The sequence below is a fragment of the Emys orbicularis genome, chromosome 2, assembly GCF_028017835.1.
Source record: "Emys orbicularis isolate rEmyOrb1 chromosome 2, rEmyOrb1.hap1, whole genome shotgun sequence".
In the NCBI taxonomy this organism is placed as follows: Eukaryota; Metazoa; Chordata; order Testudines; family Emydidae; genus Emys; species Emys orbicularis.
Window position 1 is genome coordinate 37367881 of NC_088684.1, and position 17528 is coordinate 37385408.

General features: G+C 45.1%; 1 protein-coding gene across 2 annotated transcripts in view; it reads left to right on the forward strand.

The window, feature by feature from the left end:
- Nucleotides 1-8020: 8020 nt before the first annotated feature.
- UBR5 (ubiquitin protein ligase E3 component n-recognin 5) overlaps nt 8021-17528 on the forward strand; it is a 144125-nt gene continuing 134617 nt past the window's right edge. For both annotated transcript variants that reach the window (XM_065397837.1, XM_065397836.1), the window contains exon 1: nt 8021-8082. In XM_065397837.1, coding sequence (XP_065253909.1) covers nt 8021-8082 — 62 coding nt within the window. The remainder of the gene's footprint in view (nt 8083-17528) is intronic.

Sequence of the window (17528 nt, forward strand, 5' to 3'; positions counted from 1 at the left end):
CTCCAGCATATCTACCTCTCCCCCCAGCTTAGTGTCATCCACGAACTTGCTGAGGGTGCAGTCCATCCCATCATCCAGAACCAAACCAGTCACAGGACCGACCTCTGGGGCACTCCGCTTGATACTGGATGCTAACTAGACATCGAGCCGTTGATCACTACCCATTGAGCCTGACGATCTAGCCAGCTTTCTATTCACCTTATAGTCCATTCATCCAATCCATACTTTTTTTTAAACTTGCTGGTAAGAATACTGTGGGAGACCATATCAAAAGCTTTGCTAAAGTCAAGGTATATCATGTCCAGTACTTTCCCCATATCCACAGAGCCAGTTATCTCATCATAGAAGGCAATCAGGTTGGTCAGGCATGACTTGCCCTTAGTGAATCCATGTTGACTCTTCCTGATCACCTTCCTCTCCTCAAAGGGCTTCAAAATGGATTTCTTGAGGACCTGCTCCATGATTTTTCCGGGGACTGAGGTGAGGCTGACCGGTCTGTAGTTCCCCGGATTCTCCTTCTTCCCTTTGTTAAAGATGGGCACTATATTTGCCTTTTTCCAATCGTGCAGGACCTCCCCCGCTCACCATAAGTTTTCAGAGATAATAGCCAATGACTCTGCAATCACATCGACCAACTCCCTCAGCACCCTGCACTAGATCCGGACCCCTGGACTTGTGCATGTCCAGCTTTTTTAAATAGTCCTCAACCTTTTCTTTCACCACTGAGGGCAGCTCCCCAGTGCAGCAGTCTGGGAGCTGACCTTGTCTGTGAAGACCGAGGCAAAAAAAGCATTGAGTACTTTAGCTTTTTCCATATTATCTGTCACTAGGTTGCCTCCCCCATTCAGTAAGGGTCCCACACTTTCCCTTAATGTCCCCCACAGAATTTACTCTTTTCCTGTAGAAAAAACTCCTGGGCAGTGGTCTGGGGGGAGGAGGTGAGATGCATCAGGTTCTGGTGTCAGAAGCAGCTGGGGAAAATGTAAATCAGTGCCTCAGGGGGCAGAACTTGGCTCTTTCTATCACTCCAGCTCACTATTGCCATGTGCTCAGAGCCAGGGAGGGGCAGGGCCAGGGACATCCTGGCTGGTGGCTCCTATCATGCGCTGGCCTCCAGCTGCTAATTCCGGCTGGGCTGTGGATGGACAGGACTTCCTCTTCCCCTGCATGGGCTGCTGCCGGGGCCGGGTCAGACCACCCCCAGGAACCTCCCGCTGCTGCAGGAAGTTCCGCACTGCCCCCCGCTTCCTGCCTCCATTGCTCCCCAGTTGTGGGTGGAAGGGGTCACTGTACAGGGATCTGCCCAACCTTGGTGCATCCCGACCTCCCCCAGACCCTGCCCCCACCCCTACCGAGGTCCACCCTCCTGCAGCCAGACCCCCACCTATGCACCCAGACCATCCCCCTCTGTGCCCCCCTACACACATTCAAACCCCCACACTGCTGAACCCCTGCACTTGGATCACCACACCAAGCGATCCACACCTGGACTCCCACCCCACTGAGCCCCAACCAGCTACACCTGGAGCCCACCAAGCTCCACTCCCCCAGCACCCAGACTCTCCCCCAAGAGCCCTCTGCAGATCTCCAACCACCTTCACCTGGACCTCCCTGCAAGTCCTATTCCCCCTACACCCTGAACCCCCCACCGAGCCCCTGTGCATTCAGATCCCCTCCCCGCACCTGGATCCCCCACTGAGTCGTCCACACCCATGCATGTGAGATTCTGTCCTGCTCGCTCATGTGGAGCCATATAAATGTGCTAATATGCTTAGTAAGGAATCTACTTGAGAAAAAGCATTTCCTGAATCTGTATCGTTACAGACATACTTGCTGACAGGTATTTTGAAATGAATTACCAAAATAATTGAAATGATGTGATTATATTGTGTTATTTTGACAAATAAAATTTGCAGAATTTTAAAATGTGTACAGAATTTTTAATTTTGTGACACATAATTCCCTCAGGAGTAGTGTTGCTGGCTGATCAACTGAAAATTCTTCACATAGGCTGTTGAAAAGCAAGCTATCCAAACAAGCTGATCTCCCGAATTTTTGATCTGACAGACTCATGAGGTCAAACATACAATGAGGAAATCAAGTGGATACTAACTTTATTACCAGAACTTAGGTCACACAGGAAATCTATGGGAGTCCCAGGAATAGAAACTAGGTCTACTGTGCTGTGCCTTCATTCCTTAAAACAGGTATTTGTTTAGCATTGATAACATGCTCAATACCATACATTACACATTATAAAAAACAGAAATGCAGAGAAAGCAAATACACCTCTATCCCAATATAACGCTGTCCTCAGGAGCCAAAAAATCTTACTGCATTATAGGTGAAACCGCGTTATATCGAACTTGCTTTGATCCACCGGAGTGCACAGCCCGGCCCCCCCGGAGCGTTGCTTTACCGTGTTATATCCGAATTCATGTTATAGATTCATAGATTCTAGGACTGGAAGGGACCTCGAGAGGTCATCGAGTCCAGTCCCCTGCCCGCATGGCAGGACCAAATACTGTCTAGACCATCCCTGATAGACATTTATCTAACCTACTCTTAAATATCTCCAGAGATGGAGATTCCACAACCTCCCTAGGCAATTTATTCCAGTGTTTAACCACCCTGACAGTTAGGAACTTTTTCCTAATGTCCAACCTAGACCTCCCTTGCTGCAGTTTAAGCCCATTGCTTCTTGTTCTATCCTTAGAGGCTAAGGTGAACAAGTTTTCTCCCTCCTCCTTATGACACCCTTTTAGATAGCTGAAAACTGCTATCATGTCCCCTCAGTCTTCTCTTTTCCAAACTAAACAAACCCAATTCTTTCAGCCTTCCTTCATAGGTCATGTTCTCAAGACCTTTAATCATTCTTGTTGCTCTTCTCTGGACCCTTTCCAATTTCTCCACATCTTTCTTGAAATGCGGTGCCCAGAACTGGACACAATACTCCAGCTGAGGCCTAACCAGAGCAGAGTAGAGCGGAAGAATGACTTCTCGTGTCTTGCTCACAACACACCTGTTAATGCATCCCAGAATCATGTTTGCTTTTTTTGCAACAGCATCACACTGTTGACTCATATTTAGCTTGTGGTCCACTATAACCCCTAGATCCCTTTCTGCCGTACTCCTTCCTAGACAGTTTCTTCCCATTCTGTATGTGTGAAACTGATTTTTTCTTCCTAAGTGGAGCACTTTGCATTTGTCTTTGTTAAACTTCATCCTGTTTAACTCAGACCATTTCTCCAATTTGTCCAGATCATTTTGAATTATGACCCTGTCCTCCAAAGCAGTTGCAATCCCTCCCAGTTTGGTATCATCCACAAACTTAATAAGCGTACTTTCTATGCCAATATCTAAGTCGTTAATGAAGATACTGAACAGAGCCGGTCCCAAAACAGACCCCTGCAGAACCCCACTCATTATGCCTTTCCAGCAGGATTGGGAACCATTAATAACAACTCTCTGAGTACGGTTATCCAGCCAGTTATGCACCCACCTTATAGTAGCCCCATCTAAATTGTATTTGCCTAGTTTATTGATAAGAGTATCATGCGAGACCGTATCAAATGCCTTACTAAAGTCTAGGTATACCACATCCACAGCTTCTCCCTTATCCACAAGACTCGTTATCCTATCAAAGAAAGCTATCAGATTGGTTTGACTCGATTTGTTCTTTACAAATCCATGCTGGCTGTTCCCTATCACCTTACTACCTTCCAAGTGTTTGCAGATGATTTCCTTAATTACTTGCTCCATTATCTTCCGTGGCACAGAAGTTAAACTAACTGGTCTGTAGTTTCCTGGCTTGTTTTTATTTCCCTTTTTATAGATGGGCACTATATTTGCCCTTTTCCAGTCTTCTGGAATCTCTCCCGTCTCCCATGATTTTCCAAAGATAATAGCTAGAGGCTCAGATACCTCCTCTATTAGCTCCTTGAGTATTCTAGGATGCATTTCATCAGGCCCTGGTGACTTGCAGGCATCTAACTTTTCTAAGTGATTTTTAACTTGTTCTTTTTTTATTTTATCTGCTAAACCTACCCCCTTCCCATTAGCATTCACTATGTTAGGCATTCCTTCAGACTTCTCGGTGAAGACCGAAACAAAGAAGTCATTAAGCATCTCTGCCATTTCCAAGTTTCCTGTTACTGTTTCTCCCTCTTCACTAAGCAGTGGGCCTACCCTGTCTTTGGTCTTCCTCTTGCTTCTAATGTATTGATAAAAAGTCTTCTTGTTCCCCTTTATTCCCGTAGCTAGTTTGAGCTCATTTTGTGCCTTTGCCTTTCTAATCTTGCCCCTGCATTCCTGTGTTGTTTGCCTATATTATCCTTTGTAATCTGTCCTAGTTTCCATTTTTTATGACTCCTTATTTTTTAGATCATGCAAGCTCTCGTGGTTAAGCCAAGGCGGTCTTTTGCCACATTTTCTATCTTTCCTAACCAGCGGAATAGCTTGCTTTTGGGCCCTTAATAGTGTCCCTTTGAAAAACTGCCAACTCTCCTCAGTTGTTTTTCCCCTCAGTCTTGATTCCCATGGGACCTTATCTATCAGCTCTCTGAGCTTACCAAAACCGCCTTCCTGAAATCCATTGTCTCTATTTTGCTGTTCTCCCTTCTACCCTTCCTTAGAATTGCAAACTCTATGATTTCATGATCACTTTCACCCAAGCTGCCTTCTACTTTCAAATTCTCAACGAGTTCCTCCCTATTTGTTAAAATCAAGTCTAGAACAGCTTCCCCCCTAGTAGCTTTTTCAACCTTCTGAAATAAAAAGTTGTCTGCAATGCAGTCCAAGAATTTGTTGGATAGTCTGTGCCCCGCTGTGTTATTTTCCCAACATATATCCGGATAGTTGAAGTCCCCCATCACCACCAAATCTTGGGCTTTGGATGATTTTGTTAAGTTGTTTAAAAAAAGCCTCATCCACCTCTTCCACCTGGTTAGGTGGCCTGTAGTAGACTCCTAGCATGACATCACCCTTGTTTTTTACCCCTTTTAGCCTAACCCAGAGACTCTCAACACTTCCGTCTCCTATGTCCATCTCTACCTCAGTCCAAGTGTGTACGTTTTTAATATATTAGGCAACACCTCCCCCCTTTTCCCCCTGTCTATCCTTCCTGAGCAAGCTGTATATCAGGGTAGAGGTGTATATAATATAGCACTGTTAGCACACTACTGAATTTTCCCCCTCACACCAAGTTCAGGGAGATTGGTAAGCAGTGGCAGGCTAATGCCACAAACAACTGATGGGGTGGAGAAGTATGGGAGCTAGATCAGACCAACCTGTCACTGGGAGGAGTTGGAGGGCTCAGGTTCACTGCAGCACCCACATTCCACTAAGGGAAAGCTCCCTTTAACAACACAGTAGCATTACTAGAAGACAGCTCATGCCCAAAGCAGAGATGTGTTCTCTCTCTCTCTCTGTTCCCTGTTGGTCTGACACCCTCCCAGATATCAGCAGAGGAGGGGAGTTAGTGTTCCTGCTGAAGAAACAAGTTAACTAGTAGAAGGCCAGTTCTCTCTAGAAAATGATCAGGTGCACTGTGCTTTCTTTTTATAGTCATCCATTTGCAACATTTCCCCCCACTCCTTGAAGTGTGAGCACTTCAAAAGGGGGGTGGGGGGAAGAGACAAAAAAGGAAATTTCTCTCTCAGTGGGAGGGAAAAGGATGGAGAAAGGCAAAAGAAGAGAACTTTAAGATGTAACCAAGACTGCTCTTTAATTTGTGACATTACTGAAGAAAATCGAACCACAGACTTCACTAAGATAGTCTTATCAATGCTTCTGAAATGTTCAATTTCAGGGAATCTTTAAATGTTTTCTTCAGACATCTGATCTAGAATCACTTGTTATAACTTAGTGCAGTTGGTTATGTATCTGAAATGTTGTGGAAATGCATATCCTATTAAGAAATTGACCTTATCTATCATTACTTATTCTCTTGAAAATAGTGAATCACTATCTTACAATAATTTGATATATATTTTGACCAGTGTTACAACTGGGCTCTCCAAGACTGTTATAATCATTATGTAGATGAGATGTTAAAGAGTTGGACAAAACTTCATTTTTGTAAAGACATTTTTATAACACCCTTTTGTTAAATGCTAGAGGAAGGTTGTTTTAATATGTACAAAGGATTGGATATTCATGGAGATCAAGAATATCCAGTTATCATTAAAGATAATTTTTGGAAGGGGATATTAAACCTTGTGCTTTAAGGCTTAAGTCAATACCTAACAGATCAGGCTGAGAACTATGTGGAATCTCCCCTGCACATATGCTCACTGCAGGGTTCTTAAACCACTCTCTGAAAGCCGTAGCTCTGGCTGCTGTTGGAAATAGCACACTCGACTAGGAGACCACACATTTATTCCATTGTAGAAATGCATATATTTTTAAAAAGCCCTGTGATTTTGCAACTACACATTGCAACATTGTCCTGGTGTGTGGAAGCATGATCAATTACAAAAATAAACCAAAGTGAAACTTTTTTGGATCAAACTAACAAAATAGCAAGCACTAACTGCTGACCAACTAAATTACAATTTTCCATTTTGGTAATCCAGGGTGTTAGTGATCTAAATGTTTTAAACAAATGCTTTTTAAATTGTGACAAGTCAGTGCACTTGTCTACACAAGTTGAAAATACATGTAGTCTGTAATAGTGGGGAGGGAAATCCGATTTAACTGAATTTAGTGCTGGTGAAAGTAGCCCTCTTGCTGTCTTTGCAAGTGTAGTTGCAGTTATGGATCCTTACAAATGGGTACAGCAACAGTAAACTTAGGCTAGATGCTGACTTGGGAAGGCAACATTTCAGGCTCAAACCACACTCAAGATTGAATATCGCTCCCCTCTCCAAAGCAGCTGTGGATGGCTTTTAACCTCGCTTTAGTTATGTTTCGGTCTCACCCTCCCAGTCCAGCTCACATGACTGAAACAGGGCTAAACTGTCCACACACTACAGCTACTTGGGGCAAGGAAAGAAAGGGTATTCTTCCAACCATCAGGGTAGCAGGGAAAAGTCTTCAAGACACCCCAAGACAGAGCGTAGGCCTCTTCTGGAATCAGTTGTCGGCTGTATTAGCTAGTGGTTAGTTGGCAAACGCGATTGTAATCGCTATCCTGGTCCACTCACAAGTATTTAAGCGCCCAGACACCACTGTCAGTGCCGTCAGTTAGCGCCTGTGGAGGTTAGACGCCGGCGGGCAGAGGGGACCGTGAGCCCAGCCCCTGCTGCGGACAGCCAGCCCCTCACGGGCAGCAGACTCCCGTGCGGCAGCGCCTTCCAGCCGTCGCCGGCCTGGGCTCCCAGCGTTCCCCGGCAGACGCCGCCCGAGGCAGATGCAGAGCGGAGGCCCCGAACCCCGACCTGTCTGTGCCGGCACCGCCCTCCAGGCAGGACCGCGGCGGACCCAGCGCCCAGACACGCCAGCCTAGGCCGGAGGGAGGCCTCAAGCTGCCGCCATGAGCCGAGCGCGGGGGACTGGGCCTCCCCCCCGCCAGGTTGCGGCGCGCAGCCGCACCCTCTTCCCCTCCCCCGCGCCGCAACCCCACACCCGCCCCCCGCAGCGTCTCCCAGGATCACGTGGTCTCTACGTACTTCACGTCTGACGTAGTCACGCTTTACAGACTCACTGGCCCAATCCGCTACGTCCTTACAGACACACCGCCGATGGGCCACCCACGCGCCAGTAAGCGCGCGCCTTACATCGCGGTCGGTCAATCGACGCCCCGCCCAACCCGGCGCGGCGCAAGGAGGGGGGAGGGAGGATGGAGAAGGGGCCGCTGGAAGTTAAGATGGCGGTGCGTGTGTGAGTGCGGCGCGGAGCGAGTCTCTTCCTGGCGCTGCCGTCGCGGGCCCCCGCACCCTATTCCGCGTCGCGTCGCTGTGGTGAGGGAAGGACTCTGTCTGCGGGTGCGAGCGCCCCCGCCGCCCCGGGGAGACGCCGAGCTCCCCCCCACCCCCATTGTGTGCCCGGCCTCTGCCTGCCTCTGGGGGGGGAGCGCAACATGACATCGATCCACTTCGTGGTGCATCCGCTGCCGGGCACCGAGGACCAGCTCAATGACCGGTGAGGGGAGGCCCATGTGGCTGAGGGGCGATGCGGGACGGAGAGGGGAGGGGCGCGGCCCGGCCCCCGTGTGTGAGGGGAGGGGCCGGGCCGGGCCCATGTGTCTGGCGGCCGGAGCGCGCGTGTGACGGGGCTCCGGGAAGGGGAGGAAGCCTCGCCGTGTGCGTATCTGCGGGGCCGGTGAAGAGTTAACCCGCTTCTCTGCCCGGTGTCCAATGTATTAGAGGGATGGGTCCACTCTCTTTCTCCCCCGCCCGCCCCCCCCCCCCAGCCAGTGGGTGGTGTCCCCGCCCCCTCTCTGTGCGGGGACGCGTCTAGCTGCACTGTATAAAGCGTGGTCATTTCCTTATATTCCCTTGCACCGCAAACTCTGGGTACTGGGGGATTGTGACCTCTGCGAGTGAGTGTCTCACTCCCTTCCTCGCCTCCCTCCGCCCAGCTTTCACTGGTCAGGGGACACCGGGGTTGTACCAGGCTCCCCATGTGAGAAGTGGGTTATAATTACTCCTAGGCTGAGGCTGAGGAGGAGCAAAAATTTGTCCATATAAATCAACGATGAATTGACAGATGATGCAGTTGGGAGGTAGGGGGTGAAAATGATGGAACATACCCAAGGACGGTGAGGGAAGTATAAAGTGGGATAAATATAAATGTCTGTACTAGGTTTTAGGCTTTTAGTTTGAAAAGGGCTGTGCTATAAAGTGCTGATTGTGGGTGGCTCAGGCAGGGAAGAGAGACAGGAGAGAGACATGGAAACACATTGCATCTTTGAGTGTGGTGTTTGGAAACTTTACAATTATATTTTAGATTATGGTGAGAAAAATGCAAGTTATGAAGAAACTAAAACAGGCCTGGGGAAGGAAGAAAACCTTTTATTTAAATCTCAAGAGGTGTGAGACATCTTAGAATTCTCTGTTGTCTTCCTCTGTAATCATTATTAATAGTTTTCTGCAGCTAGTAAATTTCACAAATATAAAATCATAATAGGATCTGAATTGATAAATTCTCAGTTTATATTAATTCCCTGTCAAATTGTTTGTGGTTAATAATAGAGAAGTCCTAGATTTAGTTATAGGGTGGAAATCCAAGTAATCTTCTTTTTAATCAGGCTGTTTGGGCCTTTGGATATGGACTTCCGTCCTTTGCTGCCTCCCAGGTTGGAGCATAGATCTAGGCTGCTTCCATGATGATGTCTCACTGAGTAATTCGGAGTAGGAAAAGAGAGAGAGGGCTGAAATGCCTCCATTAAACCACATCTGAGATTCAGGGTCTTAATGTTTACAATGAGCAAAGTAAGTCATTGTAAGGGTCATATTTCACCCAAACTGCTTTATCTTTGACCTTAAACAGAGAGGAGAGATTTGTAGTGATAAAACAGGGCCATGACCTGAAGCTTGTCAGTTGGGTGTAACTTTTTTGGGGTGACCTGGTGACACATCTTACAGGACACTGTCATGTGCTTCCCAAAAGAGGTGGCCTAACTACTGCTGGGAGGTTGACCTCCTTCACAGTAAGGCTTTCATGTATGACATGCAGTTGCTTCCTGCAGGAGGAGGAAAATGGTGAGCACTGATACTGTGCTGGGATATTTCCATTTCTTCACCTAACTTCTGGTTTAAGAAGATTTTTGATCTTGAAAGAGCCAGCTTGTTTTTAAAAAATATGATGAGACCGCTATTCAGCATGTAATTACCCACATTGCTTCAAGTGTATTGAAGGAATGCTCCAGGTTTTTCTTTAACACATCACCTGTCTTGTTTATTGGCTGAAGGCCTTACATTCAACTAACCTGCATTTCTCTGTTTCTCAGTAATGCAGTAAGTTTAGAACACCACATCTGATCAATTCCAAAATAACAGGAGAAGTGCCAAGGGTCAAATGGCAGAATTCTAGTGATTTGGGGGGGAAATGAAAGGGGAAAAATGGCGGACATATGGAGTCTCAGCTATCCAATTAGAAAAGCACCTCTGCAATTATTTCTAGATCAAACAACAGGTTGATGGCACCCATTAATGCCATCCAGCATAACAGTATCCCTGGCTCATCTCTGTGTGTCCTCCCAGCAGAGTTTAGCATCTTACTACCTTGAATGACTTTCCTCCCAGACAAGGAAAAATAACAGTGGGGGGAATAGGAGTGTGAGCACAGCCCTTGGGGGTGGGGTGAATGGGGGACACTGGAATGAGAGGGGGAGGGGTGGTTACAACCCCTTCTGGCGTGAAGTGTGGGGTACCCTGCTATGGTGGGAGAGGAGGAATGGGGAAAGCAGATATGCACAGAGCCCCTTCTATGGGTGGTAGAATGGGGGATCCTGGAATGTGGGAGGACGAATGGGGAGGGTGCACAGGACCCTCTGGTGTGGGGAGATTGGGAGACCCTGGTGTGGGGAGAACACAAAACCTCTGACATAGGGGGAAGGAGTAATGGGAGGGCACAGAGAACTGACTGCTGGCCTTGGGAGAAGATTGGGGAGCTTGGTATGGGAAGATGGAGAATGGGAGGCACACAGACCCCTGGCAGGGAGGAGGTTGAGGGACCCTGGTTGTAGTGGTAGAATAGGAGGGTACACAGAGTCCCAACGTGAGGGAGGGGTTGGGGGAATTTGTGTGGAGCTGCTGAAAGAGATGGATGGAAGAATGGCACACGGGGACCTTGTGGCCTGTAATGAAGGAATTCAAGAAGCCCCTGGTATGTGCAAATGCAATAACCTTTGTCTACAAGTATTACAAAGTGTGTGCCCCCCAGTTATCTGTACTGAATATGACCCTTCAGTCCTTCTAGCACTTCCTAAATTTATTTTACCACAGCACCAGTCCTTAAGATTTTTATTTGATATAGAAAGCTTCACAAAAATGTGGTGGTTAATATATAGAAAAAAAGCTGTAAAAGTGCTATTAAGTAGTGACTTCTGTTGAATCCAATGTCGTCTTGATCTGAGCAGAAAATCATAAGTATCCTCTTCACAAACATAATTTTACTAGAAATGTGGTAAATGTGTATCAAACTTGTAACTCTGAATTCAAAGGGGTTCATAAATAGGATTTGTGTGGCGGGTGTTATTCAGGAAATGCCAATTCATTTTTGTTTATAGCAGTACTACTTACCGCTGTAATGTGATGATATAACAGGGCCTAGATAGCATTATACTTGATTTCACATAAATATGCATTTAGAAATTCCCGTTGAGCTGTAAGATGCTTTTCCACATCTTTTTTTCCATTTTATAGAGTTTGCTTTTCTTTTTCTTGACTTGCTATTCTTTCTACCATGAATACTGTCAGCAGGCAAAGTCACTTTTCTCCATCTCCACTGCAGCTTCTAATTGCTTCTCCATCTGATTTTTGTGAGCAGAATTCCATTTTGACAGCCCACTGTATACTCTGTGCAAAAAACCCCCTATATTATGTTGTTCTCCTGAAATCATAAATGGATGAGTATCAGCTGTTTAAACTTTATATTTGGGAAATATTTACCTGTTGAAGCATGAGGAATTTACACGTGTAACTCTCCTGTGAATCAAAATTTTGGATGGCCTCAGATCTTAAAATAAGGCATTTAACCAGTGTAAATTTAGAGCAGCAAGTATAATGTATGAGAGGCAAAGTCAATTAAAAAAGCACAGTTCTCTGAAAATGTTTTACCTCCTATTGTTACAAGTAACACCTGAAATTTGAGGAAAAATCTTTTTACTTTGTGAATCTGACTGCAGTTAGCGAATAGTTTGCACTAATTTTCCCCAACATAATTAGTCTCCCCTTTATCTGAGTAGGCATTTCACCCAATAACAGGGGAAAGGAAAACACCTTTTAAAGAAATGATTGTAGAACCCACAAAAATTGGAAAGGGGACTTGAACAGTTGTAGTACCTGAAATTGATTTTTAATTTTCTTTTTGAAAATAACTAGAGTCCACCTTGATGGTGTCCCTTAGTACTGTCTCATAGAAGTTGAAGTATTGTTAAAATAACTTGTTCAAGGTATTCAGTAGTTGACTAGAAGCTGTTTATTCTGGAGAAGAAAAAGTACAAGATGATGTTTAAAAGGAAGGCAATATGTGGGGCTTGTATTAGGATTCATTTTTTGAAATGGTTAACTGGTTTGCTCACCTTTGTTTAGGATGAATTGAACTAATGAAGCTTCTCCAGAGCAGTAGTATATTTGTTAGAAAAATAGGTGACTTGGAGATTTTCCCAAACAATTTCTCCTCTGCAGATCAAATAGGAAAAATTAAAATTCGAGGTGCAGTCTGCAACTTGATGATCTAGTAATTTTCTTTCTGCAGAGTACAGGTGACACAATAGTTTATGGCTTTAATTTTTAAAACAGAAGTGCCTAGCTACTGTGACAATTGGCAGTAAAGATATTAATATACTTGGGGTAAACTATGCCCTTTGCTTTGTAAGGTTTTAATGTGTGCAGGGCTGGAGACCATTGATGCAGTGTGTACCTCATGGAGTATAGCTCCACAGGCACTCCTTCACTGATGCAGAGAGGGTATCTGGGGAGAGGCAGGGAACTGGTGGATCCATGACCTCTAATTGGCCTTTTCCCCATTGTAACTTTCTTGTATAGACAAAGCTTTAATTACAAGTAAGTGTGTTGGGATTTTGTTTTAAGGATTTATTTAGTCTCTTAAATGCATATGGGATTAAAACTTAATCCAGAAGTTTTAATGGGAATGACATGTCTGCCTCCTGTAATAAGTTATGATATAACATTGAGGGTCTACTGTATTTAAAAGATATGAACACCAGAGTTATGGATTTACTGGTCTACTGGACACCCTGTGAAACCGGAAGTCCTCCATGAGGCAACAGCGCAGACCGAAAAAAACAAATACTGCGTCGGGGCTTCAGCCACAGGAGGGTTGGGGCTGCAGCCGCAGGGTGTGTGTTTGGGGTCAGGGCTACGGGTGGAGGGGGGGCTCGGGGCTTCTGACCCTTGGGAGCAGTGGGGCTAAGGGCTTTAGACCGGGCGGGGGAGAGCTGGGGCTTGGGGCTTCAGCCCCTGGCTCCATTCCTGGCTTCACCCCACTGGGGGTGCCAGGGCTCGGGGCTTCAGCCCCGTGAATCTGCTCCTGGTTTCAGTGAGGGGTTGGGGGGGACACCAATGCCAGGGATGGATGGATTGATTGATTGATCGATTGATCGCGTTGGGGATCGGAACTTCAGCCCTGCAGCTCCACTCCTGGTTTCAGCCGGGGGTGTGTGTGGAGGACGCTGGGGATCGGGGCTTTAGCTACGAGGGGAGTGCCGGTTTCAGCCCCAGCACTTTCCTCCCTTCCCCCATAGCTAACACCCCTCTGGCGCCGAAACTGGGAGGAGAGCGGGGGGGGCTGAAGCCCCAATCCCTGGTGCCCCCTCCCTTCCCCGAAACTGGGAGCAGAGGCTGAAGCCACGATCCCGGCGCCCTCTGCAGGGCTGAAACCAGAATGGAGCAGCGGGGCTGAAGCCCCAAGCTCCAGCGCTCCCGCCCCAGATCTAAAGCCCTGGTGCTCCAGCGCTCTCCCTCCCCCCCCCCCCCCCCGATCTAAAACCCGGGAGCCCTGGCGGCGCCTAGGGTCAGAAGCCCTGACCCCACCCCTCACCCTGCGGCTGCAGCCCTATCTCCTCTGCTAAAGTCCGTAATGTCTTGTTCAGAGTTACGGACAACCTCCATTCCCAAGGTGTCTGTAACTCTGAGATTTTACTGTATCTATTTATTGTCTTGAGGAAAGTATCCGTATCTGGAAAGCTTTGTCTTGGAACAATCCCTTCCTTTGAAAAAACAAATTAGAAATTTATGTTTAAAACTCATCATAATGCTGCTGTTAGAAGATCAAGGATGGTGATTCCTTACTGACAGCTGTATGTTGTGAAAGCTAACCAATACAGTGTGATGATGTGGGATGATAAACTTTTATTTACAATGCTTCATACACATTTTTAGGTATTGCCCATTGATTGTAGCTTATGTTTCTAAGCAGTAAACAATAAAACATGTATGACCCTGTCCGTAACAGACCCAAGTTTGTATGTAATTGATTATATAAGGATTAATTTAATACTACTAATAATAGCTTCGTTTCCAGAAAGTGATCTTTGCATACTTGTAGAATTTTTTCCTTTACCAGTCTTTGTTGCCAAAATCCACCATTTTTATCCCAAAAGGTTTAACAGTACTTAATTACAAACAACTGCATAATAAAACTGTTTTGAAGATGAGATAAAATTCTTGAAACTCTGTAATGGTTTGTAGAAGGAATTCTCAAGCTCGTTCATAGGGTAAATTGTGTTTTAATAGGGATACTCATGTCGATCATCTCATCCATTCATGATTGCACAACATCTCTGTTTCAACTATAGCAATTGCTGACTTAGAACATATTCAGTATATTTGTAGTTGTCCCTAATGCAATTTAGGAAGTGGAGACAAGAAGCCATATGACCACCAGCACTTCAGACTGCTAGTGGTCTGCAGGCAGCAGTATGAGAACCTTTGTGTTCTAGAGCCCTTTCTGTACCAATTGAGATCTTTGGTCTGTGTAGCACAGTATCTTGTCTATGACAGTGGTCAGACAGTACCAGATACTCCAGAAGAAAGTTACAAGAATCTCTATAATATACAGTTGTGGAATAGCCTGCCAATAGGAGAAGTTTTGTCCAAACTCCAAGCTGTTGTTGAAAACCGCTGCACTCTTTTTTCATTTGTGGACCCCTAAAAAATGTTGAATGAGGTGCCGGACCTCTTTGGAAATCTTAAACATAGTCTGCAGACCCGTAGAGGTTGAAATCCAGTGTTGACTTATGCACTGCTGCATTAGGGCTTATGTTCTTTTTATTTCAGCTTTTTATTTTAAGGGTATGTCATGTTGCAAGTTCACCAACTTCTTGGTTTTAGCTATTATTGGCTATACTCTTGACAGAATCCACTGTAGTTAAAATATTCAGAAAGCTCTGTCTCCACTTTCTTCTGTAGTCACAAAATTTACTATGTAAAGGACTTGTACAGAAGTTCGGGGATTGTCTACACTTACATTTTATAACGTTCTAACTTGCTGGTTCGGGTGTGTGTGTATGTGTGTGTGAGAAAAATCACCCCCCTGAGCGCAGCAAGAGCACAGCTCCCAGCACTCAGAGCTATTCCCCTCGTGGAGGTGGTTTACCGTCACGTGTGACCACACTCACACTTCAAAGCGCTGCCGCAGGAGAGCTCCAGCAGCAGTGCTTTGAAGTTTCTAGTGTAGATGTAGCCTCAGACTACAAAACAAAACAAAAACTTTGAGTTGACACTTGTCCATGGACAACTTGGTTCTCTAGTTCGGTTGTCAAGTAGGTTGATGCAACTTTTCTGCAGTCATGTTAGCACTTAAGGTTAATGATTTTTTTAAAAGTGAAGTTGCATTGTATTGTACCTCCTTCAAGGACAAACTTCTGGTCTGATGTTCATATACAAACTGTGAATTCTTTTTCTGAGTGGCATCTCAAACCTGAGATTCAAAATGGGAATGGAGGTTTGGGGGGAGAAGGCCTCGTCTTAAATGTCAGTAGTAATAGGCTCTGCTCAGCCACTGCACCCCAGACTTGACTTTGAGGACAGTACATGCATAATTGGCTATGCATACTCTTCCTAAAGTGTGGTCTAAGGTGCAAGTGGCTGAGCAGAGCCAGAGGAAGAATTTATCAGGGTAGCAGGCTGGTCACACACATTCTCCAATCCCTTGTCCTCCCTCCCCTCCACCCTTCAGTTTTAGGATTGCCTTTGGGATCAGACTTTGTGTTTACTAGTCTTGCTAGATTAGCCCAATGGATTGAGATTATATTTGCCACATCTTGAGGATAGATATGTAAGTCAGAAAAATACTCAGTTTTTGATCATATACAAAAGTAGGATTTTTGCGACTAGTAAAGATACTTTTGCAATGTTTTAATTCATTGTAAAACTTAAAATTTATAACCAACTAATAACATATACTAATGTGGTTAGTTTCAACATACTAAGTATGTAGTCATATGTTAAAATAATTCCTGAGGATCTGGGCGTCAGATACTACAGTAGTGGGCAGTAGTATAAAACTTAGGTAGGTAGAATGAGTAGATTGGGGACTGTCTGGGGACAAGAAGATGGAAGTTATGAGGCAACAAACAACTTAGGCAAAGACTGCCTTTTAACAAGTTTGAGAAGTGTGCGGTTCAAATTGTGCATGTATTTGCATTGTGTCTAACCTGGAGCAATACCCCTCTCAAATGAAGAGTCTGTATGGTCACTAAGCAATTTTGAAATTTATTAAAGCAATGGCTCACCTGCATACCAAGTATCCGCTTTCAAACTTTCCCCCCCCCCCCCTTTTTTTTTTTGCAGAGCCTTTTAAGCAGGAGAAGTATTTTACCTGCACCATCCCACAGATTCAAAAGACAGATAACAAGATTTTGTTCAAACTTTTATGCACAAAAAACCTACTTTCTGAGACAGAACATGGAAAATTTCTGAAAATTTATGAATGTGAGAAGCACCTCCATTCATAATGATTGTTTTAAACTGGTAATTTGTAAGCTTATACAACAGCATAGATAAATAAATGTGTAGTTGGCTTTATCACTATTCGCGCATTTTGAGTTGTAAGACAACTAGGTCCTGTATGTGGCAGGATGATGTCTGTTACATGTTTGAAATGCTGATCTATAAAGACAGAATCAGAAAGTGGGGAAGGAGATGCAAGATACAAGCATAATGCTCAGGATGGTGATTAGCTATTCCAAAACAAAATCAGGATCTGAAGGATTGTTCATTTAATCTTGAAGTTTTTCTCATTTTTGCTTTTTTGAATGGCTTCTATTTGAAAACCACAGGTTGTAGACACCTAAACCACATAGGATATGACATTTACCTTCAAAAGAAGTGACGCTAAAGATTTGTAACACAGTTTGAAAAATGTTGCTGAAGAGCTAAATCGCTTTACTCCAAGTCCATACTACAAATGCACCTCCAACTCATCTGAGATTCAAACATAGCACTTGTTGGGGAAGTTGTGAGGCTTATTAAGATGCAGTTCCTGAATCCTGCTGACCAGCCCCATCTTTTGTACCATCCATCGTTAACTAATGTTTAGTGAGGTTCTGATGCTGCAGTTGGATGTACATAAGTTCAAAAAACTGCCTGTGTGGGAATCTAATTGCAGAGCAGGGCTTAAATATGGAGTTTGCCTTTACCGTGCCTGTTGAGAAACATAAGCAAAGCAGCAACAGAGGGTTCTATGGCACCTTTAAGACTAACAGAAGTATTGGGAGCATAAGCTTTCGTGGGTAAGAACCTCACTTCTTCAGATGCAAGTAATGGAGAAGTGAGGTTCTTACCCACGAAAGCTTATGCTCCCAATACTTCTGTTAGTCTTAAAGGTGCCACAGGACCCTCTGTTGCTTTTTACAGATTCAGACTAACACGGCTACCCCTCTGATAAGCAAAGCAGAA